Source organism: Anabrus simplex, chromosome 10 (assembly GCF_040414725.1).
Source record: "Anabrus simplex isolate iqAnaSimp1 chromosome 10, ASM4041472v1, whole genome shotgun sequence".
Classification (NCBI taxonomy): domain Eukaryota; kingdom Metazoa; phylum Arthropoda; class Insecta; order Orthoptera; family Tettigoniidae; genus Anabrus; species Anabrus simplex.
In genome coordinates this window covers 60,464,580-60,480,081 of record NC_090274.1, presented here as the reverse complement: position 1 = coordinate 60,480,081, position 15,502 = coordinate 60,464,580, and the positions used below count along the sequence as shown (strand labels likewise).

General features: G+C 42.4%; 1 protein-coding gene across 1 annotated transcript in view; it reads right to left on the bottom strand.

Annotated features, from left to right (window-relative positions):
• LOC136882369 (pyruvate dehydrogenase E1 component subunit alpha type II, mitochondrial) overlaps positions 1 to 15,502 on the bottom strand; it is a 105,563-nt gene that overhangs the window by 22,262 nt on the left and 67,799 nt on the right. Inside the window, exons 4-6 of the mRNA XM_067154987.2 lie at positions 3,496 to 3,714; positions 1,286 to 1,534; positions 306 to 554 (exon numbers count right to left, since the gene is read on the bottom strand). Coding sequence (XP_067011088.2) covers positions 306 to 554; positions 1,286 to 1,534; positions 3,496 to 3,714 — 717 coding nt within the window. The remainder of the gene's footprint in view (positions 1 to 305; positions 555 to 1,285; positions 1,535 to 3,495; positions 3,715 to 15,502) is intronic.

Below are 15,502 nucleotides of genomic sequence, written 5' to 3'. Positions count from 1 at the left end.
TCGTGGAAAAGGAATGGTGCAAGGAAAGAGGAAGATGGAGAAGTGCCATAAATACCCCGACCTGGCAAGAGCTGAATAAGGGGAAATGATGATCATGATGATCATGATGTTTCAACCATTACGTGGAGACCAAAACAGCAACTGGAGCCTATCTCTCACTGATAGGAATGCACAACCCTCAGTCAGCAACATGGTGAAGTACAAGCCAACTGAGGGGAAGGGACTTGCATCCGCATGCACAGGTATTTCTTACAGTGGCCAAAGTTTGACACCTGTGCTTTAGAATATCTCAAGTTAGTTCTTACCTTCAGTTCATCAGCTGTAGCTAGTCCAGATGAAGTCAACTTTTCCTTGAAAGAACTGATGGGGTCTCTGGTGGAACGGACCTCCTGGACTTCGTCTCTCGTTCTGTAGCTGGTGCCAGGGTCAGACATGGAATGTCCGCTGTACCTATATGTCACCATTTCCATAACCAGAGGGCCCTTACCACTGGTGCAGTAGTCAATAGCATAGCGTGCTGCTTCTCTTACTGCAAGGACGTCCATCCCATCAACCTGTAGAGAATATTATACAAACATAATAAATCATTTGATAACAGACAGATAAATACATGAATTGAACAAGGCACAAAGTTCTACCGCAGTGTGAGATAAGTTTTATGTGACAATGTCAAGATGAAATGCAACAAGGTTTCCTACAAGGCATACAGTATATTACGCTGATAATGACATAAACTTTAGCAGCCTGGACACTCACCAAGAGAAACAAGAGTAGGATCCAAGAAACTGAAATGAGGTTCTTGAGAAGCACCACAGGAAAAACCATATGAGACAGGTTATGCAATGCAGTGAAAAAAACAGAGAGTTGGTGTTAGGAGGTTCCAGCAGAGGATTGATTAAGAGATATACATTGTTTGTTGTAGACATTTTGGGTTAGTCAATATACAGTTTCCATCTTTTGGCATCTAATTTCATTGGCTTTTGTTTCAAGTCCATATTCCTGAATTGTTTCACCAGGATATTTAAATTGTGATGCTCGTTTCATTTTTCCATATTTTGTCTGTTGAAATGTCTCAGGTATTATTATTATTATTATTATTATTATTATGAGTCTTTTCAGGGATTTTTCGATGAAATGCTGAAAGGCATAACGATCTATAATGATGTATGTGATGTCTGTATGTATTATTATAAGGAATACCTTCCACTGGGATTAGTTGAACCACTTTATATAAGTCTGCTGATACCTTATACTACAAAAATGATCTTAACAAGTGTTTACTCACCCAAATGCCTGGTACATAATCGCCTCTGGTGTAGTAGGCCGTACTAGCAGCTGCACGCTCCGCACTAGTACCCATGCCGTAGCCGTTGTTCTCACACACGAATATGCAAGGCAGGTTCCACAACTTGGCCATGTTGAACACCTCAAAGATCTGTCCCTGGTTGGCTGCACCATCTCCGTACAGTGCCACACAGACTCCTCCCGTCTCCTGATATTTGGCTGCAAATGCTACTCCGACACCGAGAGGGACCTGTTGGTATAAACTTCGTTAGTTGGCAGCACTGTCTCAATACACAACAACAATCCTAATGTAGAACAAAGTGCATTCAATGGAAATTAGAACAACTGGGCAGTAAAGCCTCTCAACCCTAACAAATCCCAACCAATCCTTATAAGACAATTCTAGACTCTTATCCAAAGCAGACCACAAACTCTTTCAGTGATATGGATACAGAACAAAGTCATACCCTACAGTAAAAACCATAAAAAATCTTGGAATCACTCTAGATGAACACCTATCATGGTCCGCACATACGGCATCAATGTGCAGGGAAGTATCTGTACGAGGGGTGTTTGAAAAGTCCATGCAAAAATAAAAACTACTTACGTGTTTGGGATAAATCTTTTTTTATTTTTCAACATAGTCTCCTTTTAGGCTTATACACTTCGTCCAACGATGTTCTAGTTTGTTGATCCCTTCTGAATAATAGGATTTGTCCAAGTCTGCAAAATATCCATTAGTGTTTGCAATCCCCTCCTCGTTTGAATAAAATCTTTGTCTCGCCAGCCATTTCTTCAAATTGGGGAACAAATAGTAGTCCTAGGGAGCCAAGTCTGGAGAATATGGGGGGGATGTGAAACAAGTTGGAATCCTATTTCCATTAATTTTGCGACCACAACTGCTGAGGTGTGTGCTGGTGCGTTGTCGTGATGGAAAAGGACTTTCTTGTCGGCCAATCGCGGGCATTTTTCTTGCAGCTCAGTTTTCAAAGTCCAATAACAGTGAATAATATGCACCTGTAATAGTTTTACCCTTTTCCAGATAGTCGACGAGGATTATCCCTTGCGAATTCCAAAAGACAGTCGCCATAACCTTTCCGGCTGAAGGAACGGTCTTCGCCTTTTTTGGCGCAAATTCCCCCTTGGTAACCCATTGTTTAGATTGCTGTTTGGTCTCGGGAGTATAGCAATGTATCCATGTTTCATCCACAGTGATGAAACGACACTTTAAGTCCTCCGGATTCTTCTGGAACAGCTGCAAACCATCCTTGCAACACTTCACATGATTCTGTTTTTAGTCAAGCGTGAACAATCGCGGCACCCATCGTGTGGATATCTTTCTCATGTCCAAATGTTTATGCAAAATATTATGTACCCATTCAGTCGAGATGCCCACAGCACTAGCAATCTCACGCACCTTAACTCTTCTGTCATCCATCACCACATCATGGATTTGATCAATGATTTCTGGATTCGTAATCTTCACAGGCCGCCCAGAATGTTCAGCGTCACTTGTGCCCATATGGCCAGTATGAAAATTTTGAAACCACTTATAAACTGTTCTAATCGAAGGTGCAGAGTCACCATAATGTTTAACAAGCTTCTCTTTAGTCTCCTGAGGCGTTTTGCCTTTCATAAAGTAATGTTTAATCACCACACAAAATTCTTTTTCGTCCATTTCTTGAAAAATCACTTGACTTCCTTGATTCACACGAATGCCAAACACAAAGAAATAGACCAATGTGGCTGAAACTTGGTGTGCGTTCATTCAAGAGATGCTACTAACTAAACATGACCTCGATACGATGTTCAAAATCTTCACTGATGAATCACTACAGAAGTCACAGTGCACGCAAGATGCATGTGTGAGGTTTATTTGCAACCTTGAATACACAGAGCATGCGACATCATCCTACACCAAGCTCGGCTGACTCCGTCTACAAGACAAATGTAATCTTCACTCTCTAACCTTACTGCAACAAATATTAAATGTCATTTCTCCTCCTTATCTTAAAGAATGTGTCTGTAATCTCTCATAACAGCATGAAAAAACCACAAGAGCACAGTCCATGCATATCCTTTCCGGCTAACCATGGTGTCAGACCATATAGACTTCATACATTAACGATCATGGGCACCAGGTGGACATCAATCCTATGTATCTACATTTTATTTTATTTATCACTTCACCGTTCCATCAGATGAACTCACCTGAGCCCCAACAATGCCGTTGCCACCATAGAAGTTAGGACTGTACATGTGCATGGAGCCTCCCTTTCCTCTGGCACAACCTGAGTGACGGCCTGTCAGCTCTGCGAGCACACCTAATGGGCTCACTCCCATCAGGTAAGTCCAGCCGTGCACACGGTACGCTGAGATGACAGAGTCCATGGGTCTCATGGCAGCCTTGATACCAACAGCTACCGCTTCCTGGAACAAAACAAATGGATCATGAAATTATAAAGTTCAAGACACTACACTTAGGGTTGATTCACACCAACAGTGCGGTCATAACACGCTCTTGCCACGATCACGGTCCAATCACGGATAAGGTCGTTCTCCTGAACAAGTTTGAAGGCTGCTGGCAGAGCTGTTATCAAATTGAGTATGTCAAAACGGGGAGTGATGATTCACGTAAGTGCTAAAAATGTGTGTGTAGAGTTTCGCTACATTAGCTGCAATAATGCTGAAATGGACTGATCCTTGCTGAGAGGGCTATATAATAGTTCTTTCTGATGCTAAATATAGGTATTCTGCAATCCAAGGAATGTGCTAGAAACATAATTTCTTTATATGGGGGATCAGTGCTATTTTGAATTTTAAAAAATCAAAGGCCGACTGGGCTTAATTCCAGAGGGGAAAACACAGACAAACAGCCACCAGCCATACACCAGAAGTGGTGAGGAAAGTAAAGGCCCTTGTCTCAGGTGGTAACCCTGACCTACAAAGCACTATCGCACGTAAGTTGGGGATGTCTGTTTCAACAAAGACCTGCAATTAGAAAAGCAGCATAAGCGCCGACTTCACAAGCTGTTGCCTCATCACATTTCGGAATGAGAGGTATGTAGTAGGGGACAGATGGAAAAATGTGGTGTCACTGGACGAAGTATATGTGTACCTTAGTGACTGTAACAAACCCAGCTCGATTTATTACCGCCCTAGAGACAAAAAAATGTATCAAACATTGTATAAAGAATGCCAGGGAAGTTTTTCAAGGGGTTTCACGATCATCGCTGGATACTGCTACAATGGCCAGTTAACCATTCACCGTGTCACTAATAATGTGAAAGTGAGCTCTACATAAAAGGTTTTAACACCTATTTACAGCACAGATATCCTAGCACTATATGGGAGGGTGAAAATTCAGGTATGGGTACAGCAAAATGAAGCATCCAGCCACACCTCTCGTTAGGCTCGTCTGTTCTTAAAGAGAATGGAGATGGAAACTAGAATCCATACAATTCCTTTTACATCAGGCGAGTTGGCCACGTTGGTTAGAGGTGCGCAGCTGTGAGCTTGCATCCAGGAGATAGTGGGTTCGAGCCCCACTGTCGGCAGCCCTGAAGATGGTTTTCAGTTGTTTCTCATTTTCACAGCAGGCAAATGCTGGGGCTGTACCTTAATTAAGGCCACGGCTGATTCCTTCCCACTCCTAGGCCTTTCCTGTCCCATCGTTGCCATAAGACCTATCTGTGTTCGTGCGACATAAAGCAAATTGTAAAAAAAAAAAAAAATTTTAAATCCTTTTCCTGACATTCCGGTGAAGGCAGCTGATGGGTCACCCATGGACTTCTTTGGATTTGGACTCCTAAGAAGGGCCTTAGGAAATAGATGTCCGCGCACTATCAATGGCTTCTGTATAGCCTGTCAGGAGGAGTGGGATAAGATAGACGTGCTAGCTCTGCAAAAATGTCTGCCGCAATAGAAATTACATTGTTGGGCTGTAGCTAGAAATGCTGGCATTCCAACTGAGCATGATCGTTGGTGGAGACATGTTTTTTCATAAGCTAATTACCCTTCAAACATTGCCCCCAGATATCCCGAATGACTTTTCGTATTCACATGAGGGCGAGTAGGGAAAGTTCTGATCTTCACCTCTCAGTTGAGATCAGACCATGCTGATTCACAAAGCCAGGTGATTTCTCTAAAACAGAGTAATTATTATGATTGTCTTGGATGATGAGGAAGAAGAATAAAATAGACAAAAATGTAAAAGGAAGACATGTTGGATACATCCAAGTTTTTTTTTTTTTTTTTTTTTTTTTGCTAGTTGCTTTACGTCGCACCGACACAGATAGGTCTTATGGCGACGATAGGACAGGAAAGGCCTAGGAATGGGAAGGAAGCGGCCGTGGCCTTAATTAAGGTACAGCCCCAGCATTTGCCTGGTGTGAAAATGGGAAACCACGGAAAACATCCAAGTTTAATTAATAGGAAAAGTCTAGTGGAATTCCGCAGTTGATGGATATTGAAAGTAAATTTCTACAATACTTTCATATGAACGTTGGTAGCCTACTTCCGAAACCAAACTGCCAAGTATTGTTCCCAGACTTCAGAAAGAAAACTCAACATTTACAGAAGCCATTTGTGGTAAGTAACAAAATATTTCACACTTAACCTTAAATGACTGATATTTTCATTTCATTTACATTATTTTTTAAATTTTCAAAATCTTCATCACTTGGAGACTGCCTAAGACAAAGAATACACTAAAATAATTGCATTAAAAATTAAAAAATAAAAGTAAATTATAAGTCTCAGTCTGGTGAATATAAGTGGTGTCTGACTATCAAAAGAGAACCCCTGAGCGCTCTCAGCCTCTAGTCAATGAACTCCTTGGAACTGATGTTGATTGTCTTCTTAGCGACTGTCCCTCTCTAGACCCTTCACTTGTATGTCGTCCAGCTCGTATTCATTCTTATAATACGGCACTGTAGGCAGGTAGATGGACTTCTCTTATCTGTCTACTTCATCTGGTTAGTCGGAGTGCGTTTCAAATCTTACTGTGGGGTCTAATATATATCCTTTTCTCCATTTAATGGTGATCATATCTATCCTTCTCGTGTTGCCATTTATTCCCATGCCATGGACTTCCTCATAAACTTGAAATCCTTTCTCATGGAGCGATTGTGCTATGGACAACATTATGTGAGGTGTTTTGAAGAGCTTCACCAAAGGCACAGGAACCCAAGACATGAGGTAAAGTTTCAATCTCACTGCATCTTCTGCAGCAGTTACCATCAAGGGACCTTCCTGGTACAGCTCTCACAGGACAGCTCTTTGAAAACGTCAAGAGATGGCACCCCAAAATACGAAATTGTTGAAGTGAGCCCCATCATTTTTTGGTCTGTGCCTCTTAAAGAGCAGAGGGAAAGTTGAATGGGACATCTTGAGCTGGTGTTATCATGGTTATGGATGACCATTCCTTGATCAGTTTCCAAGAGAAGCAAGTTTTTTGGAAATATCTCTGAAATGGTTGATTTTAGGGCCTTAAAATGTTTGTTTTCAGTGGGAGACCAGAAATGAGCCTCCGTGCCAATGAAATTAACCAGTGATGTTAAAATTTCCGACCCTGCCGGAATTGAACCTGTGACCAAAGGCCAGCACGCTATACATTTGGCATGGAGCCAGATGGTGCCAGCTGAGAAGCACAGGTCAGGGAGTGTGTCTGTACAAGGAGTTCCCTCCTGCAAATCACTGGCTTAGAAACCACAATGGCCTTTCTAGCACAGAGTGGAGAGGCGCACTGAAAATGGCATGTATGTTTTCTATCAGCTTTTACTCACTTATTAGTCTTATCTATAAAACTAAGTTTGTTCATTATACAAATATACATGCCTCCACCGATCAGTACCAACATTAACACCAAGGTGCATAAGGATCTCAGCTGGGTCATAGAGGTAGTTTTATTGTCAAATTTGTATTCTAACTCCATGCTGTAAGGGGCTCAATATTAAAAAAAAAAACAAAACTATAAAATAGACAAAATATTGAAGTTGCCTTAGAAGGACCAGACATGTCCTCGGACACTTCCGGCACTAAAAGCCATACAACCGGGCGAGTTGGCCGTGCGCTTAGAGGCGCGCGGCAGTGAGCTTGCATCCGGGAGATAGTAGGTTCGAATCCCACTATCGGCAGCCCTGAAGATGGTTTTCCGTGGTTTCCCATTTTCACACCAGGCAAATGCTGGGGCTGTACCTTAATTAAGGCCACGGCCGCTTCCTTCCAACTCCTAGCCCTTTCCTATCCCATCGTCGCCATAAGACCTATCTGTGTCGGTGCGACGTAAAGCCCCTAGCAAAAAAAAAAGCCATACACCATTTCATTTCAGATGGCATTATTTCTCAAATTAGGTTCTTATATCACAAACTTCTTCTGCTTTTCTCACCAACCATCATGGAGTTATTACCCCAATTTGCGTTCCCTGTATGAGGATTAGCTGTTTGTGGATACTGATCACTATAAGAAGTTCTGCACCATGAGAGAAACACAGAATTCCCAAATTAATCCCTGCTTCTTTCAACGATTGTCCTTAAGCCTTGTTTATAGTCATTGCAAAAGCTTCGTTACACTGATGTAGTAAAATTTAATTTAATTTCGCACAATGTGCATAAGTAGAGGACATACTCTTAAGCATTTTCACAGAATTTTGTCAGATATATTTCTCTGCGCTTACATGTCATTATATCTGTCACATGGATTATCACAAAGTTTGCATAAGCATAGTTCATCCGGTTGGTGGTAGATGTCTCTTGTGCAGATACGGTGGTGAAAACCATGAACAGCAAAACGTGTCATGATGTGTCTCAATGTATAATTGGCTTTTATCCATTCTCTGTTGACCATAGCATCTGTAGCGTAAAATTCAGGAAATACTTCTTCTCTTTTTCCTTGCATTTCTCAGAGTAGACTCTGGTATGCTTCTGTTGATGGCAGGCATACGTCGTATCTCAAATCCTCAATGTAGAAGGATTCTCTGGCGAGAACATATGCCAGACGTGAGGGTGTATACTAGTACTAAGAATGTACCTAGTTATGATTTTCCCTAATGATAAAGTTCAGGGGAATCCTATTATTTCAGCAGTATAGAACCCTTTTGCGGCGCTCACAAGTAACCGATTGTAACAAATGAGCATTTAAAAAAAAGCGAATAGACATTAGCAGTGACAAATTGCACTTTAATTTCATAAATATCTATAATTTCTTTTTAAAATTAGTTTTGAAAAATTGTACGAAGTGTGCGATTTGCAAATACTGTTATAATACCAATATAAATGGTCCGTTATTGGACATTGGACATTGCAAATACTGTTGCTGTAGGAAAATACACCATTACTGCTGTCCACTTCACATTTTGGCCGCTGGGACGCCGGTTTTATGTCATTATAATATGCTGTAATTATCAGTTAAGAAAAGAATTATAGTAAAACCAAAAATTACTTCCGGAACATTCGTCAGTATAATAATGCACTTGCATTTGCTTCCGTTCAAGTGGATACCATAAATGTTAAAAAATCAAAGATTGCATTAAGTGGTAAGTAAGACTGCCTAATATTGTACTGATTTGTGTATTCTTTAGTTCACCAGGGGGCTACTCCACCACATACTTTATGAACATGCAAGATTTCTCGCACGGTTCCCCTAGTGATTTAAAACAGACTTTCCGGCTGCTGCAATCTCTAACTAAAATAAAGTGTCTACAGGTTGGAATAAACAGAGTAAAGAAAATAAGTAATAAAGGCATTGTTTTAGAATTATGAATTTTTTTTTTTTTTTTGCTAGGGGCTTTACGTCGCACCGACACAGATAGGTCTTATGGCGACGATGGGATAGGAAAGGCGTAGGAGTTAGAAGGAAGCGGCCGTGGCCTTAATTAAGGTACAGCCCCAGCATTTGCCTGGTGTGAAAATGGGAAACCACGGAAAACCATTTTCAGGGCTGCCGATAGTGGGATTCGAACCTACTATCTCCCGGATGCAAGCTCACAGCCGAGCGCCTCTACACGCACGGCCAACTCGCCCGGTAAATTATGAAATGAAGAGGAATGAAAAACATACTGTTACGTGCCAGCCCTGTGATAGTCCCTTTCTGTACTTCTTGGAAGGGACTAATGAGTCAGACAACTGGGGAAGCTGCCAGTCGGCCGGTATTTCTGTGAATTGTTCTTGTCGGCTGGTTTACCTGTGAGTTTCTTGCAGATTCAACAAGAATGCTCTGCCTCTAGCCACCTCGCGAATATTCTGGTTCACATCACCCGAGCTATAAAAAGGGAGGCTAACCGTGGACAGTCAGTCAGTGTTGGGGTCCGTGGTGGAGCCAGTGAAATGAAATGGCGTACAGCTTTTAGTGCCGGGAGTGTCCGAGGACATGTTCGGCTCACCAAGTGCAGGTCTTTTGATTGGATGTCCGTAAGCGACCTGCGGGTTATGACGAGGATGAAATGATGATGAAGACGACACGTACACCCAGCCCTAGTGTCAGCGAAATTAACCAATGATGGTTAAAATTCCCTATCCTGCCGGGAACCGAACCCGGGACCCCTGTGACCAAAGGCCAGCACGCTAACCATTTAGCCATGAAGCCAGAGAGGTGGAGCCACTGTTGGTGCTGGACTCCATGGTGGAGTCATTGTGAGACTCAGTGTGTTGGGCTTCGGTGGCAGGGCTGACGGCGACAGAGGTGTTGGCTGTCGCTAGTGTCCCACTGAGGTCTGGACGAGGAGCTTTTGTTGTAAGTGTCAGAGTGTCCGGACTGAAGACGACGAGACTGTGTACTATCTGGGAGTACTGCATGTATTTCTGTGGACTGAGGATTGCTGTGAGCCACTATTGTGAGTGCAAGGGTTGTGAGTATCGTCCTGCTGTTGAATACTGTTGCTGTTTGGTTGCTCACTGCATGTGACTGCATGCATTCCTGGACTGTCTCTGGAGTTGAACCAAGGAATAGTCATGATTTTTTTTTTTTTGCTAGGGGCTTTACGTCGCACCGACACAGATAGGTCTTATGGCGACGATGGGATAGGAAAGGGCTAGGAGTTGGAAGGAAGTGGCCGTGGCCTTAATTAAGGTACAGCCCCAGCATTTGCCTGGTGTGAAAATGGGAAACCACGGAAAACCATCTTCAGGGCTGCCGATAGTGGGATTCGAACCTACTATCTCCCGGATGCAAGCTCACAGCTGAGCGCCTCTACGCGCACGGCCAACTCGCCCGGTAGTCATGAATTGTGTAGCCCATAGCCATGTGTTCAAATCCAGCAGTCTACACACAGCTGGTGTATGAGGTAACTAGACTTGGAGAAGTGAAAGTCCCCAGGTAATTCCAACCAGCTGGGACTCCCTGGTGTGTGTACAAAAGGGAGACTTGTAAATAGACAGCAATTAGTAAGCGTGGCCATTCATGGTTGATTAGAATTAGATTAATAAAACAGAGGGAGTTTTATTCGCAACAATACGATCAAAGCAAGTAATCCGCACCTTCAAGCAAGCATTCAATATTCATTCATGCAATTCAGATTAATTTTCAAGAGAATGAATTGCTAGATTATATCATAGAGCAAAATCCAGCTGTAACGTAAGCTATCATAGCAGGCCTTAAGGACTTACAGAAGCATTTTTTAGGACCTCAAGAGAACCCCCCCCTCCATGGCACTACAGCCCTCAAAGGGCCTTGGCCTACCAAGCGACTGCTGCTCATCCCGAAGGCCTGCAGATTACAAGGTGTTGTGTGGTCAGCACGACGAATCCTCTCAGCCGTTATTCTTGGCTATTTAGATCAAGGCTGCTATCTCACCACCAGATAACTCGTCAATTCTAATCACATAGCCTGAGTGGACCTCAAACCAGCCCTCAGGTCCAGGTAAAATTCCCTGACGTGGCCGGGAGTCAAACCCGGGGTCTCCGGGTAAGTGGCAGGCATGCTACCCCTACACCACGGGGCCGGCGCACATCAAGAGATGGCACCACAAAATATAAAGTTGTTGAAGTTAGCCCCACCTTTCTTTGGGCACTGTTGCTCTTACAGAGCTAGAGAGAAGGTTGAATGAGACACCTGGTGTTACCACAGTTATGGCTGGCCATTCCTTGATCAATTTCCAAGAGAGGGGAGTTTTTTGGAAATATCTCTGAAATGGTAGATTTTAGGGCCTTAAAATGTTGTTTTCAGTGAAAGACGAGAAATGATCCGTGCCTGGTCCTTCTAAGGCAAATTTGATATTTTGCCTACTTTTGCTATTTGCTTTATGTCACACCAACACAGATAGGTTTTATGGCGACGAAGGGATAGGAAAGGCCTAGGAATGGGAAGGAATTGGCCGTGGCCTTAATTAAGGTACAGCCGCAGCATTTGCCTGGTGTGTAAATGGGAAACCACGGGAAACATCTTCAGGGCTGCCAACAGTGGGGTTCGAAACCACTATCTCCCGGATGCAAGCTCACAGCTGCATGCCCCAACCACACAGCCAACTTGCCCGATGATATTTTGCCTATTTTATGAATTTTTTTTATATTGAGCCCCTTTACAACATGGAGTTAGAATACAAATTTGACCATAAAACTACCTCTTTGACACAGCTGAGATCTTTATGTACCTTGGTGTTAATGTTGGTACTGATCAGTGGAGGCGTCTAGATTTGTATAACGAACAAACAAATTTACTTTTCATTTTATAGATATGACTAATAAGTGGGAAAAGGCCTATAGAAAACATATGCAGGAGGAAACTAGTCTCAATAAGGAATCAAATAAAATCAACAGTACTATCCTTGCTCAACTCTTGTTATTTTCCGACCCCGACGCTATTAAGTTTGTGAGGGCTAGGGAATCCTAAAAGTTCATGCCCTTCATGGCCCTTGCCTTTCTTTGGCCGATACCTTCATTTTTCAAAATGTCGGATCCCTTCCCTTTATCCTCTCTAATTAGTGTTATACAGAGGATGGTTGCCTAGTTGTACTTCCTCTTAAAACAGTAATCACCAGCAACACCAGCACTTGCAGAATGAATTATACAACTACGGAAGCACTGCAAAGTGTAGGCCTCTTGTGAAAACAAACACCATTGTAAATCATATACCCTTCACTTCACACCATTCATTTCTGTTCCATGTCTGGCTCCATGGCTAAATGGTTAGCACGCTGGCCTTTGGTCACAGGGGTCCCGGGTTCGATTCCCGGCAGGCTCGGGAATTTTAACCATCATTGGTTAATTTCGCTGCACTGGGGCTGGGTGTACGTGTCGTCTTCATCATCATTTCATCCTCATCACGCCGCACAGGTCGCCCACGGGAGTCAAATCAAAAGACCTGCATCTGGCGAGCTGAACATGTCCTCGGACACTCCCGGCACTAAAAGCCGTACGCCATTTCATTTTTTTTCATTTCTATTCCACAAAATGTTGACAATAATTACTAAAAATTGTGCAAATGAAAATTTAAATTAAATAAATAAGTACCGTGTACGTAAAAGGAGATTGAAGTTTTATGTGCATGTCACAAGAATGAACGAGAGTGGACTAACAAAGAAAATCTTTAACTACATCGTCAAATTAAAAGCAGCTATTTATTATTTAATCGTATGGTGATTTTATACAACAACATATTATATACAAGGCAAAATCAAACTTTTAAGTCCATCCTTCTCAGCCATTCTGTTAAACTGGGTGTGAGAGCTACTAAATGGGTAGAAGAAACAAGAAATGACATGGAGAAAGTTGGCATCAATCCAAAAGAAATCTTAAATAGAGATTTGTTTTGAGCTGAAATTGATATAAATTCAAGGGTTTCCAGGAAAAGCAAAATGAGAAGTCCAGGAACATATGGTCAGAACAGAGGAAGAGAAACCACAGCGAAATGAAGAAGTTCTAGGAGAAGAAAAGAAGGACTAACGAGCAGGTCAATTGTTTAATGTGGTCCAAAGTAGGCCAAAATCAAAGAAAGAAAGAAAGAAAGAAAGAAAGAAAGAAAGGAAAAAGAACAAATAAATAAATAAACCAAATTATATGAACATTTCAACGTGTTTATTATTTCTAGTTTATATACACAATAGAAGTTTAATGTATGTACTCCAGCGGCCATATCTATTTTCGTCCTGCACTTTCTGCATCGAAACTGAAGATCTATCCAGATGCTGCCCCAATGGTAGACAATACCCATCATCCTGACGAAGGTAGGAGGCAGAAATGATCTTCTTGGAGACTGAGAAGAAACGGGTGTACAGAACAAGAAGACGAGAGAGCTCTTCTCTGTGAAGATGTAGAGATTGTTCTTGTCATCTCTGTGGCTAAGTAGTTAGCTCAGGCGGTTCTGAGTTCAATTCCAGGCCAGTTGAGGATTGTAACCTTCACTGCTTTATTTGTGTGACTCAAGGCTTTGGTGTGTAAGCCATCATCAAAATAATTAATTCTACAGGGTACCCCTAATTTCATACAAAGGTAATGCCAAAAATAGGGTCTCCTATTTTTTTTATAAATACATAGAGCTGTTTATTTCTACAACGGTTTACATCATTTTACAGCTTGAACATTTAGCTATTTTTCTACATAATCACCATTTTTGTAGACGCTGTGACAGTTTTTGTATGCCCGTGTCATACCAGCTCGCCGCCATGCTGTTCAGGAGGTTGTGAGCGCCGCTTCAGGAAACCTCAGGAACCAAAGTGCAGAGATCATCCAGCGTGATCCGCTGATCTTCACGCATGATTTGCTCAACCTTCACGACTGTCTGGATGAAAATTGACGGTCTCCCGCTCCTTTGTTCGTCGTGAATTTCAGTCCGACACCACTTACGAACATTTTTGACATCCATGCACTACTCACCATACACTTCCGTCAATTGGCGATCGGTTCAGAACCTTTTGCATTAAACCAAATAACTGTGTGCACTTCGCACTTGGCGGTAGCATCCAACGGGAGCTCCATTTTCAATGGCTGCCAAGCCAAGACTGAGTGTCTCAGCGCGGCGTGTGCATGTTTATATGCGAGCGCGGTAAACACTCTTCACAATATTGTGACCAACAGCCACATGAACAGAGTTCTGTATTTATAAAAATATAGCAAACCTTATTTTGAGGATTACCCTCATATTATTATTTTGTAATATTATGACTTGGAATATTGAGTCTGTATAATTGAGGAATTAAATAGTTGTTGTATTGGTGTCCCTGCTTTCAAACTTTCAAAAAGTGTTGTTGTCAGTCTTATTTCAGCTGCAAAACTATGGCTGAAGTGAGCAGACTCTGTTACACTGTTGATGAGTGATTAGTGGCATGTGTATGGGTTCACAAATTACCACAGACAGGCAAACAATGACAGAGATAATGAGTGCATTTAGAGATCGCTTTGGCAAGTCCCCATCTCATAAAGCTACTCTGCTTGATTGGGAGAAACGTGCTTTTGCTTTGGGCAGTGTCAAGCATAGGCTGCATTGGGGATGTAAGAAAATGGAGGAAGAAACGTGTGCCGCCGTCACTCAATCAACTTGAGCAGTCACCAATTAAATCCATTCGCAGAAGAGCAGCTGAACTTCAAGTACCGTGGTCAACAATGCAAGACCACATTTAAAGAGATTTGAAAATGAAAGGATTTAGACCGATGCATGTGAATGAATTACCTGACAGTGACATGGAGCAGCGACTTGCAGCCTGCCATGCTTTGTTGACAGAATTTCCAAATTCCGCGTCTTGCTCAAGAGGGTTATTTTCTGATGAATGCATGATATATTGCAGTTCACAGAGGAGGAATGTGGTTTTCTGGTCTAAGGAAAATCCCCATTATGTCCAAGAGTTGGAAAGGAACCTGCCTCATGTTATGGTATGGGCCGGGATGTCATCATGTCACTTGTTCGGACCATATTATTTTGAAGGGTACGGAAATGGAAATTCTTATTTGCACACGTTACAAACTTGGTTAATACCTCACCTCCAAGACAAGGGAATCATGGATCATGTGTGGTTACATCAGGACCAGGCTCCAGCACATTTTGCTATTCAGGTGTGTGAGTTCCTTGATGAACAATTTCGAGGCTGCTAGATTAGGCGTGACTCACCAACATCTCCATCCCCATTGAAATTGCCACCAGGAAGCCTGGACCTTACAACACCAGACAACTCATTATGGAGAGGAATCAAGTCCCATGTGGCTCAACGTCGGTACACAACTTATGACGAATGGCGCCAAAGTGTGGAGGAAGACTTTTGAAACATAACTCCTGAGATGCTCTGCAAGATGTC